The sequence below is a fragment of the Odocoileus virginianus genome, chromosome 32 (genome assembly GCF_023699985.2).
Source record: "Odocoileus virginianus isolate 20LAN1187 ecotype Illinois chromosome 32, Ovbor_1.2, whole genome shotgun sequence".
Taxonomy (NCBI): domain Eukaryota; kingdom Metazoa; phylum Chordata; class Mammalia; order Artiodactyla; family Cervidae; genus Odocoileus; species Odocoileus virginianus.
In genome coordinates this window covers 11,607,994-11,624,787 of record NC_069705.1, presented here as the reverse complement: position 1 = coordinate 11,624,787, position 16,794 = coordinate 11,607,994, and the positions used below count along the sequence as shown (strand labels likewise).

General features: G+C 50.1%; 1 protein-coding gene across 2 annotated transcripts in view; it reads right to left on the bottom strand.

Moving 5' to 3' along the window:
* Positions 1-373: 373 nt before the first annotated feature.
* The window catches only part of RAB11FIP1 (RAB11 family interacting protein 1), a 35,743-nt gene continuing 19,322 nt past the window's right edge, over positions 374-16,794 (bottom strand). The window contains exons 3-6 of one of the 2 annotated variants that reach the window (XM_020894808.2): positions 14,040-14,829; positions 11,289-13,007; positions 10,409-10,517; positions 374-2,376 (exon numbers count right to left, since the gene is read on the bottom strand). In XM_020894808.2, coding sequence (XP_020750467.2) covers positions 2,158-2,376; positions 10,409-10,517; positions 11,289-13,007; positions 14,040-14,829 — 2,837 coding nt within the window. In that variant the 3' untranslated portion in view covers positions 374-2,157. The remainder of the gene's footprint in view (positions 2,377-10,408; positions 10,518-11,288; positions 13,008-14,039; positions 14,830-16,794) is intronic. The other variant, XM_020894810.2, reaches the window with a different exon arrangement.

Below are 16,794 nucleotides of genomic sequence, written 5' to 3'. Positions count from 1 at the left end.
CCTCACAGTAGAATCCTCAAGGACAGGTGTTAACCGGCGTCCTTGAGCGGTGCTGGAATGCTACCCATGGAATTTTTTTTTCCAGCAGTTGGTAGAAACTAGACACTCTTGAAGTTGATTGTCCTTCATTCTCCAGAGTTCTCGAGTGGTATCTCAGAGCAGAGGAATTTGCTCTCTTAAACACGGACCGGGTCCCATCCCCGAGGTCCTAGCAGCAGATCTCCCACAATGAAAAGTTCTCGAGAAGAACTCGGGTCTCCACGTGAGCTCTTCCCGGGAGAAACCACTCAGAGCCCTCGCCATCCAGTGCACGAGGGTTATCACAGTCCAAGTACACTGATATCAAGTAAAAAAACATTGCATAACAAATATATACACGTGTATCTCCGGAGTTCAAGCGAACATCCAGTTCTCTTTATAGGGATGTAAATAAATCTCGTAACACTACAAAAATAACAAGTCGTCTGAGAGGTTTACAGTGGTCCCCAGTATGTAGGAGGGTATTAAATAAAACAGCTATCGATAATTAAAAGTGAATTAGTTCAATCAAGTTACAGTATCATCCTTCAGATTAAAGTGCTCTGATATTAACTAATGTGGCAGCAAACATGATCCTGAGAAGGAATCCCATTGCCAGTCATCTTGCTTCTTAACTTCAATACAACAAGAATGAACACAGAGAGAGTTCCGTTTAATAACTGCTCTCTCCTCAAGCCCTGCCCACGCCCTTGGCCTATGACATTCTCTCCCGAGGAGAGATGTCGGGATTTGATGAGATTCTGTCTCAAATGGAACAAAAGAAAAAAAGAGTAATATAGAAAACATTCTAATATCGGGTTACTAACAATGAAATTACCTGGAGAGTCTGACTTGTTTAGTCGCTAAGTCATGTCTGACTCTTTGCGACCCCCGTGGACTGTAGCTCATCAGGCTCCCCTGTCCATGGGATTCTCTAGGCAAGAATACTGGAGTGGGTTGCCATTTCCTTCTCCAGGGGATCTTCCCGACCCAGGGATTAAACCCCCATCTCCTGCATTGGCAGGAGGATTCTTTACCACTGAGCCACCAGGGAAGCCCCAACAAATCTGAACTGATGCTGTTAGTTAAGAAGGCGTCCTAGTTTTTTAAAAAATGTGTGTTAATCTAGTTTTAAAAACACAGCCATCTAAAAATAGGTATCATCTTGCTCTTCACAATGTTATACCAAGGGGGGAAAATGCCAGGAAGAGCTGCCAGGGAAACCAGGGAGCCAAGCGAAGCCATGGGGGGAGAGGGCCAACAGACCCCCTGCCACTGCTCCACACCTGGCAGAACCATTTTAGCAAGTGCCTGGAGCACTCGATCGATAAGCAAGGCACTGTCTCGGCCACTCCAGTCACAGGGACCCTGCGATCACCAGAGGAGGGGCTCTGACAAACCCCCTCGAGGGCAAAGTGACTCTAAGTCCCCTGGTCTGCTTCCCGTACCTCCATAGACAGGCCCTCTCCGTTGATAAAGAGCATATTTTAAAGGCTACTGTGGTGTGGAGGCTGATGTCTGGAAAAGGTGGCTTGTTATAAATCTCAAAGGCACACTCTGCACTCCTCTGCTCCAGTCGAAACAAATGACCAAGTCCGAGGAGTCAAGTAGGTTTACACGGTATCAAAAAATTTAGCATCTGCAGCCAAAACGCCACGCCTGAGCTACTCAAATGCCAAGAAGGCATGTGTAACACAGCCCCGATCGCCTGGTCCTTGTCATCTCACTCCAAGCTTTAAAGACTGGGGGCGGCGGGGGGGCGGGGAGACGTACTTTAAAAATCTCAAATTAAAAGAAAGAAAACCCCAATGTTTAAAATACATTAATTAATACCCCCCCAGCGCCATCTGAACCTCTGGGCCAGGATCAGATCTCATGACCATGTCTCCGGTCGGGGCATAAAATATTTACAACGTGGTTAAAGGCACAGTGGCATTTAAAAATAAAACCCTGGGAATGGAGAGTAGAAAGATCCGTTGCAGTCACTGACCTGGCTTCCGTGGGTGGGAGGGACTCCTGCCAGATAACCTGGGAGGGAGATGGCAATCTGTGCCCGCCTCTCGGGCACAGCCAGTCCTCGGCCTCGGGAGCTAGTGTCAACAGACCCACGGCAGAGTCTCGATGCTGCAGGCCGGCGGCTCACATCTTTCCTGCTTTTTTGCCGACCTGAGAGGGAACCCGGAGGATGTTCGGGGTCTCCTCCATGACCCTGACCAGCAGGTTGTCGATGTAGTCTTCCAGTTGGCGCACCTGACATTCCTTCTTGCTGATCGTTTCCTTCTGTTTGAGGACCAGCTGAATGAGCTCGTCGTGAGTCAGCTGCGCGTAGGCAAACGCGGGGTCCGAGGGCTTGTATTTCTTTGATGGGGAACAAGAAAATTGACAAAGTCAGCCAAGAGGTCAAACATCTCAGAGAAATACAGGGACTCCCTTGGTGGTCCAGTAGCTAAGACTCCACGTTCCCAATGCAGGGGACCCAGGTTCGGTTCTTAACCAGGGAACTAGATCCCACATGCTGCAAATGAGTTCACATGCCACAACTAAAGATCCTGTGTGGCACAGCTAAAACCTGACGTAGCCAAATAAATAAACATTTATGAACAAATAACTGTTTATAAGTAAATAAGTAAAAGAAATATAGAAGAGGTAGCTTTTAGTGATTGAGTCTATGATCTGAGTCTCCTAGGAATTCATTTTCAATTTCAGTGGAAACCTATGACAGATGAAGCTTTCTGTAAAGGGCCAGAAAGTCAGTATCTCAGGCTTCCCAGGCCACAGATGGTCTTTGTCGTTTGGTTTTTTGTTTCAAGACCTTTTCTTTCTTTGTTTTTCTCCCTGTTGGCCCTACCATGAGGTTGGTATATTTAACTTATTTTCACTTATTTGCAGAGTACATCATGAGAAATGCTGGACTGGATGAAGCACAAGCTGGAATCAAGATTGCCAGGAGAAATATCAATAACCTCAGACATGCAGATGACACCACCCTTATGGCAGAAAGTGAAGAAGAAGTAAAGAACCTCTTGATGAAAGTGAAAGAGGAGAGTGAAAAAGTTGGCTTAAAACTCAACACTCAGAAAACTAAGATCATGGCATCCAGTCCTATCACTTCACAGCAAATAGATGGGGAAACAATGGAAACAGTGACAGACTTTATTTTCTTGGGCTCCAAAATCACTGCAGATGGTGACTGCAGCCATGAAATTAAAAGACGCTTGCTCCTTGGAAGAAAAGCTATGAGCAACCTAGACAGCATGTTAAAAAGCAGAGACATACTTTGCCAACAAAAGTCCGTCTAGTCAAAGCTATGGTTTTTCCAGTAGTCATGGATGGATGTGAGAGTTGGACTATAAAGAAATCTGAGGGCCAAAGAATTGACGCCTTTGAATTGTGGTGTTGGAGAAGACTCTTGAGAGTCCCTTGGACTACAAGGAGATCCAACAAGTCCATCCTAAAGGAAATCAGTCCTGAATACTCATTGGAAGGACTGATGCTGAAGCTGAAACTCCAATACTTTGGCCACCTGATGCGAAGAGCTGACTCATTTGAAAAGCCCCTGATGCTGGGAAAGATTGAAGGCAGGAAGAGAAGGGGACAACAGAGGATGAGATGGCTGGATGGCATCACTGACTCAATGGACATGAGTTTGAGTAAACTCCGGGAGTTGGTGATGGACAGGGAGGCCTGGCATGCTGCAGTCCATGGGGTCGCAAAGAGTCGGACATGACTGAGCGACTGAACTGAGGTTGGTGGGATCTTATTTCCCCACCCAGGGATTGAACCTGGGCCCTCAATGGTGAAGGTGCAGAGCCCTAACCATGGGACTGCTGGGGAATGACCGATTGAAAGTGTGAAAATCATACTTGACTCACAGGCTGCAGACCCCTGGACTAGCCTCTAGGCCTGCGGTTTAGAGTCGTCACCACTGGAGGCCTGCGACCAGAACTGGCACAACCAGGTATCCAAGCGGACCTGAGCCCCAGGCCGAGGGGACCGTGAAGAAACGCTAGCAGCAGACGACGCAGTACGCAACACTCTCCTCCCAATACAATACGTGGACGTTTATCCCAGACAGTCTGCTACTGCCTCCACGACGCTCAGGAGTCCTGGCGATTAGGAGGACGGCCTGGGAGACCCCAATCTAAGTCATCTCATTCTCAAAACCTACGCAGAGTCAAAGCCAAGGGCCACCACACAGCCATCGGAGGGGCCCCGTCAGGGTCCCGTGGCTGCAGCCGCCCCCTCCTGACCAGACCAGGAGCCCCAGGGATTATGATCATCACCTGGGAGGCCTAGAGTCTGACTGCAAACTGCTCAGGCCCCAACCACAAGGAGACACAAGATAAGCGTTATGTAAACTAACATGTTGTACCCAGTTTCCAGAGAGATAGGGGGGAAAAAAATACCCAAACTGACTTTTCCTGAAGTCTGTGACTCAGGTTCGAAAGTTGAAAGAAACAAGGTCATGGGGCAACCTCAAGACGGTTTTGCCCGCAGAGTTCTGGGGTAATCATGGCTTCAACACCGGGAGGGTGGTGAGTTTCACTGAGGAAGGCCTAGAACCACCTGCTCCAAGAAGCAGTCATGTCAGGAGCAGGTGAACCATGACACAACACGAGAGATGGCCCTGTTCGGTCCAGTGATGCAAACTGCCGGCACAGCGGCCAGAGTTCCAGAGAAATGTTGTCCCTCCTGTCCTGGCTACAACGAACAGCACAATGATGGCTACTGACTTAGAAACACTCCTGAGACTTCCACACACGCAGCAGGTTCAACTTCACACAGGAGGCCTAGAAAAAGGTGAGATGCTGGTGGTTGTTGTTTAGTGGCAAAGTCGCGTCCTACTCTTTTGCGACCCCAGGGACTGTAGCCCATCAGGCTTTTCTGTCCATGGAATTTCCCAGGCAAGAATACTGGAGCGGGTTGCCATTCCCTCCTCCAGGGGATCTTTCTGACCCAGGGATCGAACTCATGTCTTCTTCATTGCACGTGGGTTTTTTACCACTGAGCCACCAGGGAAGCCCCTGAGATGCTGGACCACTTGTCAAAAACTGTTTCTCTGTTTTAATCTTTTTTTCTTTTTAGCTTGTTGAAGGCAGACACTCACAGGGTCCCCCACTCTGGACCTCCATCATCCTATTTGTGACTTTCAAAACAACCCTTTCAAAAAAGTTGCATGTCTGGGAAAGAACTCTGGAGATTGGTTGTGCGACACCACGAATGTCCTTAACACTGCTGAAATGGACACTTAAAAACAGTTGAGGGGGTAAATTTTATGTTACGTTTATTTGATCACAAGTTTTTTTTTCAAAGTGGCACGTCTGTTTACACATCCTACCAAGAAAACAAGCAGTCTTTGTAAAAACAATAGCAAGACTATATCCTCAAGGAGTTTTAGATTATACCTCTGCCATTGTTTATCTGTTCAACAACATTGATTACAGGACTTCCCTGGTGGCGCCGCGGATAGGAATCCGCCTGCCAATGCAGGAGACACGGGTTCCACCCCTGGTCGGGGAAGATCCCACATGTTGTGGAGCAACTGAACCTGCACACCACAACTGCTGAGCCCGTGGGCTCGGCCCCGCCAGGCACGACCACCGAAGCCCACACGGCCCCGTGGGCTCGGCCCCGCCAGGCACGACCACCGAAGCCCACACGGCCGCGGGCTTCTCTAATAGGAGCACAGGCACCACAAAAAGAGCAGCCCCTGCTCGCTGCAACTAGAGAGCCCTCGGGCAGCAACGGAGACCCAGGGCAGCCGAAAATAAATAGATAACCTCCTCTTAAAAAAAAAAAATTGATTACAGAAGACGTTCGCCGGAGCGTCTGGGAGATAGAAGCAGAGGCGGACACCTGGAGGGAGAGTGCTCCTCAAGAGGAGGCGCCAGGCCCCCACAGGGTCTGACACATCTGGGGCTTCACCTGGTGCAGGGCATCAGGGTCCAGGGGGACAGGGCATGCTCCAGGAGCTGGACAAACCAGAGACTGTGGCTGCCCGGGTGAGGGGGGCAAGCTTCAAAGATGGAGTGGTAACCTCTGACCCAGACTCTGGAGATGAATTAATTGCCTGTTCATGTTTCACAGAAAACAACCAGGTTCTGTAAGGCAATTATTCTTCAATTAAAAAATAAATAAATTTTTAAAAAATTAATTTTGCCCACAATAACAGGATCATGTTTTGAACTGTAAAAGGAATAATTTATTTATCATAGAAAATCATGTCAATGTATGGCAAAAACCACTACAATATTGTAAAGTAATTAGCCTCCAACTAATAAAAATAAATGAAAAGAAAAAAAAAGAAAATCTCACATCCGGAAGAGGGGAAAAAGTTATTACCCATAACTCCAACACCTAACACTTGGGTCTCTTATTGGTAACGGGCATTCTTTGTGATAACTTTAGCCTCATACAGAATCAAGTTTTATGGCTTTTGAAAATTGGGTATTTTGTGAGCATTTTCCCATCAATAAATTTTAGAAAAATTGCTTTTTAAATGGATGTTTTAAACTTAATTGTATTTTAACCATCTCTCTGTTGCTGGTCATTTAAGTTGGTTTCAGTTTTCACAATTATACAAGAACATATTTAAAGGTGTGAACATAAATCTTTGGTCATATCCCTAAACATTTCCTTAAGACCCAGGCATAGAACTGAAATGGCATGCATACTAAAGTTACCTCCTGAGTGTTAGTCACTTAGTCGTGTCCAACTCTTTGTGACCCCATAGACTATAACCCACCAGGCTCTTCAGTCCATGGGATTTTCCAGGCAAGAATATTGGAGTGGGTTGCCATTCCCTTCTCCAAGGGATCCTCCTGATCCAAGGGTCAAACCCAGTTCTCCCACACTGCAGGCAGACTCTTCTCCATCTAAGGCAACAGGGAAGACTAACGGTACCTCCTACAAACTGTCAAACAGTTCTTCCATTTGGACTCTATAATCTGAAGAAGAAATGATGCAGGACTTTGAAGCCATCAGAAATTCCTATCTATGTGACGACTAAAAAAATTAAAAAGCAATCCAGCAGTCACAGAAAGTGAGCAAGGGCCATGGAGCGGAAGAGGTGCAAAGAAAATACCCATTAACTCAGGAAACGATGGTGCCCATCATCACGTGTTTCCTTCCAGGACTTTCACATTGGACTTTTCCCCCATCGTTTTACCAATAATGACGTATATTCACATTGGTCTTCCACTTTTCCCATAGAATTTGACAGAAGACTTTTTGGCTCCAGTTGGCTGTGCTATTTTTAAATGGAAGTGTGGAAGCCACCTGAACAAATAATACATTCCTAGTTATTAATCATCTACAAAAGATGGTGGCCCTAACACAATAACCAAAAAAGAAAAAAAAGCCATTATAGTAATGATTCAGCCAGGTTTCCATAACTTTAGCCATGCAATTTCTTTCCCTAACCTCTCTCTCACTTTGCAACATTCCAAAGAGTAGTTATTTTTATAAGTACTGTTTATGCCTTAGTACAAAGCGTCTATTCTATGGCCAGCCAATGGCAGTCTCCAGGAACCTTTCCTTATTTACTCAGGAGTTACTAGGTCTGGTCTGGGACCAACAGCTCTGTGACAGCCAGGCAGAGGGGCAGAACTGGGGCTTACAGATCATGAGCAACGTAAGTAACGGTTGCCTTTGTTTTAAGGCAAGTTACTATCAGTCGGGGCCTGGAGATAAGCCCCTGATTAAGTGAGCCTGGACCAGTAAACAGAGGAGACCAAGGGTCTTGCTGACTTCCCGAAAGCTGGGTGTTTGTTTCTCTTTGGAGCCAAGCTGCATTCCACAGTTAAAGGAAGAGGGGTGGGGAGCTGTGAGATGACCCTGGGTTTCGTTATCCTCCCTTTCATGTTATTCTTTTGCCCAATTTCCTGGTAAATATCATCCATGCCAGGAAGACAAGTGCTGCTTCTTCTAACACAACCAAAGAAGCCAGCCGAGCTGGGCTGGTGAAGTTACAGCCAGTCCATCTTTAGGCTCGGGCTAAAAGATCATAGGTACACAGTTCTGGCTACAGTTGATCATTTTCAGACTGATGCCCCATTAGCACGGACTACAGGGAGGAGAAGGCAAGATGGCTGGAAGATGCTAAGTGGTTTTCAACAACAGTTCCTTATTACCACTCTGCCTCTTGACCCAGAACTCAGATCTCTGGCTTTCAGTGGACGACCTTCAGCCCAGTTCCTAGAGGCAAAGATGCAACAGAGCCAGAGGCATCAGCCATCACCCCGCACTTAAAAATACCTGCAGGAGTGAAGGAGATGTGAGCAAAAGTTTTGTTTTTAAAAAACACAAAAACTGGGATTTCCCTGGTGGTCCAGTGGTTTAAAGTCCACACTTCCACTGCAAGGGGCACAGGTTTGATCCCTGCTCAGGGAACTTAGATCCTGTATGCTGAGTGGTGTGCCCCCACATTGGCCCAAAAAAGAGGGAAAAAAAAAACCCACAAAAACTATTTGACATCCTGGAGTCCCTGGGACTATACAATCTATGATTGAGTGCAACTTCTAGACACCTGCAGTAAAACAGAAATGCAGTTTATGTGTTCCAACTGTAGTCTGCAGGGTCAGTTAGGAAACACGTGTTTCCACGTGCCTGAAACACAACACACCTCGGCTCATTAACAGTCTCCTGTCACTCATAGATCATTCTCCTCCATCCGTGTGACAATGAGTCAAAGACAAAGAGGTTGGTAGCAAGGTAGGACTCAATCCCTCTGGTTCTAGAACCGGAAAGGGCAGGATGGAGACACTCCCCAGCAGAACTCATGGGGGTGGGAGGTGGGGGGTGGTTTTGGTTTTGGGGGGGAGGAGCTGCTTTTTTCAGTGGTAGCCACTCAAGCTTTTTAAAGAGCAGAGATTCTCTCATCAAGCAATAGTCTTCCTGGAAATTCAGCTTAAGGAAGTCAACTACGAGAAGGGAAAAGTCCTATGCAAGAAACTACGGACTACAGTGTTATTCACGTTGAAAAAAAAAAGAGAACAAGCTAAACAGCCAATTACCCAACTGGGAAGTGGGTAAGTATAGACTAGCATAACCATTTCAAAGAATAATTAAGTAGCAACGTGCACAAGTGTGTATGATAAAAACTAAGCGAACAAGAGGATTTCAGAGGGTTTTCACGCAGACGATGGGGCTGGAGACCCATCCTTCTGCTACTATCTTACATTCATCAGAGGACACTGAGGCATATGAACGGGAGGTTGATAAACAGCAGGAGGTTGCATGGCCTGAAATGAATTCCTCACACATTTCCTGCTAACTGTGAAGGGGAAAAAATAGCTACTCTGCACTGAAGAACCCAGTGGACACCACCTAACCTAAGTCACCAAGTTAACACCCTGCTAAATGGACAGGGTGTCGCGGGCCATTTACAGGATGCACTGGGAAGGGCATGTTGTTCCTATAGTTAATACCTGCTGAGAAGGCCCAGCCTCCACCAAACCACGAGGAGACGTCAGGCAAATCCAAACAGGAAAATTCTACCAAACAACTGATCTAAACTCTTGAAAAAGGTCAACGTCTCCAAAGACAAAAAAAGCCAAGGAACTGTTCCAGAATAAAGGAGATCCTCAAGATAAGACATCAGGGTCTCTCGGTGACCCTGGACTGGAAAACAAAGAAGAAAGGCCACTGGGACAAACTGGTGACGTTGAAATACAGACGACAGATGAGAAAACAGTGTGATATGCCTGTTAAATTTCATTTCAATAAATGTCCTTATTCTTAGGAATTACACACTTAAGTATTTAGGAGTAAAAGGAGCATGATGTGGGCAAGTTACTCTCAAATAATTCGGGGCAGGGGGGTGGAAATGTATGTAGATACAAAGAGAATGGAGAAGGTGAGGGTGATAAAGCAAATCTGGTGAAATGCCCACAAGCTGGGGACTGGGGTGAAAGGCATACAGGAGTTCTTTGTGCTATGCTTGCAACTTTATTCAAGTTTGAAATCACTTCAGAATAAAGTTACAAAAAAAGTCTATCTGTGCCACAGTTACAACTACAAGAATTTTACCTTCTTGCCAAAAGATAGGAAAAGACGCACGGGAAAAAGGAGAATGTCTGATTGGCATGAACGGGGTGGGGGAGGGGGGGTGACATTTTCTTCTCATTAAAAAGAAGTACTGGTTGCCAATCGTGTTGCCTGAGACACACACACACACACAAATCCAACAACAGCCAAATACATAACTGAGGGGAAAAGCTGAATATGCCATGGGAAGTGCATGGGCTTCCAAAGATCATCCAAAGACAGAGACGTGTGGTTGAGTCATCCTGGGGTTCCCCGCTGCCCCTGGGAGCTGTCTGCCGTGGTTACTCAGACAGCGGGTTTTCAAGGTCCCTAACTAACCTGCGTGCTCCCGGAGAAGACATACCTTCATCCCGGCTTCGTTGATCAAGTTCTCACTCATGATCGCGGCAGTTCCCGAGGTGGAGTTAGTGACCTTGGGGGCTGTCGTGTTCATGGGCTTCACGGGATGAAGTCTGGAAGAGAAGGGGGAAGGGACCCTTAGACCTGCGGGAACGGCAGCACTGAGGGACCACCTCTCTCGGGGGTGGCAGCCAGCGAGGCAGGCAGCAGGGGAGCCTGGAGACAAGGGCTCACACCTCGGCCCTGACACACGCCAAGGCTCCTTCGGGAAGGGAGGCAGTCAGCACGAGGCAGCCGCACACGCACCAGTCAAGCCCCAGACACCGCTCGCAAATGGGTGTCCTGACCTTCTCCCGGGACCTTCAGCCTCGCTAAGCAACGTCAGGAGAACCCTGAAGACGGTCTCCTAGTCTTGGAGGCAACTGCGGTCCAGGCCTCCGCCTTGGAGCCCTGCAGAGCTCCGACAGACATGCCGGCTTCCCACCGGGCCGGGTTTTTATAGAATAAGCTGCCGCCAGGCTGGCTTTTCCCACTCAAGTATCAGCCGGCCTCTGAGACCAGGAAAGAGAACTCGGCTCCCGATGCTTCTCTGCAAGGAGAGCTCCATATCAGACAGGGCAGGACAATCCCCAGTCTGTCTCTGAGGATGGCCGCTGCTGCGACATCCCTGCTCCAAGATGCAGGGGTGTCGTCTCTGGGGGTCTCCCAGCCCAGGGGACGGCCCTGCCAAAGGCCCTGCTCTCAACACCAGGGAGGACATGCACCACCAGGATAGCTGTGCGTGAGCAAGCCCTCGCGCCAGAGACAGAAGCAGGGGTGGGGGGTCGGGGGGGGGCTGGATTACACTCCCGAGGACGGTCCCCCCGCTCCGCACCGGCTCTCACCTGTGCTTGGCTGGCCTGCTTCCAGCGCTCGGCTGTGTCTCTGAGGGGGAGACCCGGGCCTGAAGAAGCGGCTTCCTCTTGCCGGGATTTTCCACGTTACCCGCGGAGCCCTCGGCTGTTGCTTTTTTTTGAGATTCTGCTGTATTGGTGTGGGGGGTGTCAGAGTGTGCAGAGCGGGGGAAGGAGCGTGTGGCAGGAAGCGGGGGAGGGGAGGGAGAGCTGGACACAGGGGACCCCAGGGCAGCGGACGGAGGCCGAGGCAGGCTCCCATCTCCCGCCGTTCCTGCCTCCCCGCCGTCACCAGGTGTCTGTTCTGCAGAAGCCGGGGCCGGTGCTCTGGATGCTCCAGGTGCTCCCAACTTGGGGTCACACAGGCTTTCTTCTGATCTGCTGGCCTCCTCACTGGATGCCCTGTCTGTCTCAGGCTGGACAGGCCCCGCGCTGGAGGACGGAGCCCCTCCTCCCTGGCCTGCCACCAGGGCCACCCCTCCGCCGTCTTCGGGCTGATCGCCTCTCTCGTCGTCAGACTCGACCTCGGGGATGGAGGGCAGGGTCAGGTCCAGGTGGGCCGCGCCCGGGGACTTGGCCTCGAAGGGGGCCTGGAGGCCCCGCAGGGGGTCGGACAGCAGGCCCTCGTGGTCACTGGCTTTGCTCTGGTTCCATGCCATCCGGGTGTCGTCTCCCTGACTCCTGAAGAGGGGACTGTCCCTCCCTGAGCCAGTCGCCCACTGGGGACCCCCGGAGAAGCTCCCCTTGGAGGAGGGGCGGGGAGCACGAGCTGCCAGGGTCCGTGGTCCGGTCGTGGCCTCCCCCTCCTGGGAGTCTCCCGCGTCCATCACGTTTCTGGGAGTGGCCCCTGGTGGTGTTGGCTCCTGGGGGGCCCCTCTGTCCCCGTGGACCAGCCTGGGGGCCTCCTCCCCCGCCTCTTCCGCGGAGAGCTGCTTGGAAAACAATGCCTGCTTCTTGCTATCCTTTCCGCCGTCACGGGCATCCAGACCCATCTCTTCATGTCCCTGCGTCATCGCGGAGTCGGGTGTGGGGGCCGACTCCCCCGTGTGGATGGGGAGCACCATTTCTTTAACTGCAGGACTCAGCCTGCCACCCCCACCTTCATCCCCCGCAGAGTCTAGGCCCTCCCCGCTTGGGAGCTTTCCAGGGGGGCTGCCTCTCCTGGGCGCAAGGGCAGATGCTACTTCTCGGGCCTCGTCCGATGAAGCGATATTGCCTTGTCGTTCTTGCCAGGGAGACCCCAGAAGCCCTCCTTCTTGCCCCTCTTCAGGCTGTGTCCGGAGAGACTGTGCTGGATCGTTAGTACTGGTCTTGCCTGGTGAATAGTCTTCCCTCCCTCCAGTCACCGGAACGGGTGTCTGCTTGGAAAGCGAGCCTGCAGCGTGGGGATCAGTATTTGGAACTCGTGTCCAAGTCTCCTTTTCCAGCTCTAGTTCCAAGAGCAAAGGCAGTTCTTTGGAGCCGGCCTGGCCCAGGTCTGCAGAGGGCCAGTTCTTAATTGGGGTGGATGTGGAGATGGGGGCCGCTATGGGAGAGGAGACAGAGGAGCAGCCTGAAGGGGACTCAGAAAACGGTGTCTCTGAGTCACACCCCGGCTTAGAAGGGACAGGTATCTGCCCAGAACCGGAAGGGAGAGCGGAAAGAAAGAGGGGAGAGTTAGTGGAAGGAGGGGGCCTGGGTGCGGGCCGAGCCTCTGGAGACACTTCCGGCCTGCAAAAAGGACAAAATAAAACCTGCGGGTCAGTTGCAGATGCAACATGAGAGGCAAGAGATATGTAAAACTATAGTCTTTCCAAAGACAAGAACTCTTTTTTTTTTTTTAATATATTCTGGGGGCAGTACCTCCAGAAGTTAAAGAAGGAACACCAGTACTTAACCCATAAAAGGCATGCTTTTATCACCAAGCACATCTGCTACAGAAAGGTCTGTTGCAATGGAAACAAAAAGGTCCAGGGAAAGCAACAGCCCGCAGTCTCTTCTGGTGATTAAAAAAAACCATCTAAAAAAATGCAAAGCCATTCAAGGCGCACCACAGGGCAAGAGGCAGATTTTGAAGGGGAACAGTGTGTGTGTGTGTCTGTGTGTGTGTGTGTCTGTGAACTCAAAGTAGGCAGAATCTCAAAAAAAAGTCTCTCTCACCCCGGCCACTAGGAATACCATGACGGTGAACATGAGTCATGCCGAAAAGCAGAACCCCCGAGGCTCTTGCAACAAGTTGCAGAGTAACCACATAGAGGACCGCCCAGACACACTCGACCGGGGACCAAGGGGCTCTTGTGGCAGCAGACCCACACCAAAGTGCCAGGAGGAGAGATTACATCTGCTTCCAACCGCATGCGCGGGAAGAACGGACTGATCCCCAGTTCTGCACACACCACCACCACGCAAACCTGGTGTTCTTCCCAGACCCTGACGCTCAGAATCTGCTACAAAACCTGGGCGCTCCACTGCGCTCTGCTTATCTCACTGAGATGGACAGACCAGTCCTGCGAACTTTTGCCAGAAGCAAAAAATATTTGCAGGGGAAACACTTGTGGCCAAGATATCTGAGGCAAAGATACTTACAGAGGATATACCAGACAAGGGATGGACCACGCCTGCCGGCAGAGGCCCCGGGCTGGGACACATAGCGGCTGGCTAAGAGTGACTTAGACTAGTAAACCCCCAGCTGCTACCACCACAGACCAACAAGCAAGGCCTGCTCCACAGTAGGCCTTCTTGCCAGGAAGGGCCGAGACTCACCGGGGTTTCACGGCTCTGGTCTGGGGAGCCCTGGGCGAGAGAACAGGTGGGACAGGAGCAGCCTTGGGCTCTGGGTCAGCTTCTGGTTCTGGGAGCGGCCCATCTCCAAAGGGGTTCAGTGCTCGGCCCGGTCTGGAGGCAATAGCCGCCGCCTCTTTGTCCGATCTCTTCGCAAGGTCATCAGCAGGCCCTGGCTGGTGCTCCCCGGCCCTGAGCGCGGCAGGCTCTCCCTCTCTCTCCTTCCCGGAGGCGGTGGCGGGAGGGCTTTCACCCTCGATGCCCTTGGCCGGATCCTTCTTTCCCGGCACCTTGAAGAGCAGAGCGGACTTCTTGTTCTCCTGTTTCTTGCTCTCTTTGGTTTCCTTTGCAGCCTCCAAGGTCGCCAGGGGCGCGCTCTCCCAAAGGTCCCTGCTGACCTGCGGCTGGGAGGACGGCAGGGACATAGACTTGAGGGCATCCTTTGTGGAAGACTCAGGAGGCACAGCGCCTGCTTCCCCAGGCTCCTTCCAAGGCCGAGAGGCCAGGTTTTCCGAAGACGAGAACCACCGCTTCTTCCTGAGGCCTTGGGGGGACGGGGAGGGCGACGGGGAGCTGTCCTTGGTCTCGCTCTTAGCCTCAGGCGGCTCCGCGTAGACGTGGTTCCCGTTGATACAGACGTTCGAGCGGGAGAGGACGTCGTTCTTAGATCGGAGGCCGCCCAGAAAGGAGAGGCCTTCCTTCTTGGGGGGGCTGAAGTTGACCTGGTTCAGCTGCTTAGGATCTGCGCTTGCTGTCCTCTTGTGAGACAAGACTGCGGGGAGAAGACCCAAGAACCAAGGGGGTTAGAAGTTGAGAGAAAGCACATCTGAGTCCTTTTTCTGATTGTCATAGCTGGGCAGGGCGTGCTACTGGCATCCAGCAGGCAGAGGCCAGGGCGCTGCTAGAGATGCCACAGAACACACAAAGGCTCCCGTAACAAAGAGCTATCCATCCCCACTGTCAATGGTGCTGAGGTCAGGAAACTGCAAGGACCAGGGAGAAGGGCAGCGCTCGTGGCTGGGTTGCAGAATCTGGCCAGTAGTAGGGAACTGGTTACTGAATTTCAAAATACCCAGTTAATTCAGAGTTAAGGGAACTGGATTCCTCAGCTTTCATTAGGAATGTATTTCATGGAAGCTCAATACAATACCCGATGAATTAATGAACTATCAGAATTATTGTAAGGTTCTATGGTTTTATCCTTAATCTAAAAAAAAAAAAAACAAAATCAAAACCTTACGTGCTAGCCCCAAAAGCTTGTACTAACGCTCATTAGTTATACAGCCAGACATTATGAGAAAGGAATTTACACATTCCCAGAAACTAGAGGACTTAGAAATAGAGAAGGCTTCCTAACCTTAGTTAGTATTCTTAAGTACCCACCATCATCACCACTACGATGACCATCAGCACCAGTACCAGCACCAGCATCTCCAGCACCATCAGTAAAAGCACCACCACTACCATCATCATCACCACTACTGTAATCACCACCATCCACACCATCCCCCACCATCACCACTACTGTAACCACTACTATCAACACCATCCCCCAACACTATCACCATTACTGTAACCACCACCATCTACACCATCCCCCAACACCATCACCACTACTGTAACCACCACCATCTACAGCATCCCCCACCATCACAATCACCACTACTGTAACCACCACCATCTACACCATCCTCCACCATCACCACTACTGTAACCACTACTATCAATACCATCCCCCAACACTATCACCATTATTGTAACCACCACCATCTACACCATCCCCCCCAACACCATCACCACTACTGTAACCACCACCATCTACAGCATCCCCCACCATCACCATCACCACTACTGTAACCACCACCATCTACCTTACCACTCTTTCCCTCCCCAACACCATCCATTACTTGTACCACACCTCTAGATTCCCCCTCCATCCCACCCCTACTCAAAGTCCACTCTACCTCCTCAACCATCACACTAACTTAGACCATTTGCAAGACCAGAGCCACACCACCATCTTCCTCACCACTACTTCAAGCCGACCATTCCGAAGACGACCCACCTCTTCATTCCCCACCTCTGACAGGCACCACTTCCTTCATCCCTACGCCTCAACTCCGCTACTGTCGTATACAGACTCATACAATACCGTTAATCCCCCACATATACCATTACTGTACCTCTCCTTCTACTAAGTTCCCCACACCAATCAGCCATTCTGTCCCCCATTGTAGACAGCATGCCGGGCACAAACCCAAACCAAGTACATGTAGAAACCCCCATCTAGATCCCCATCCATCAGCATCACGTGCTACTGTCAATCCACGCACCATCTAAGCATGCCACAGAACACACAAACTACCGTAACAATACTATCCATCCCACCCACTTCAATCTATCAGATATTGCAAACCAGAAACAGCGCTCCCCCAAACCTGGCCATAGTAGGAACCTACAATTTCACATACCCATCATCAGAGTACGGAACTGATTCCTCACCATTAGAATTATCTGTGAACCAATCCAATTACCGCATAATAATACATCAAATATGTAATCCTACTACCTAAATCTAAAAAAAAAACCAAATCACACCTTACTGCTAACCCAAACTTCTACAATCGCCCATAGTTATACAGCCAACCACTTATGTAACACCACATTTACACATCTCCACATCAACTAGAGACTTAAATAAAACTTCCTAACCTTATTATATTCTGTACCCACCATC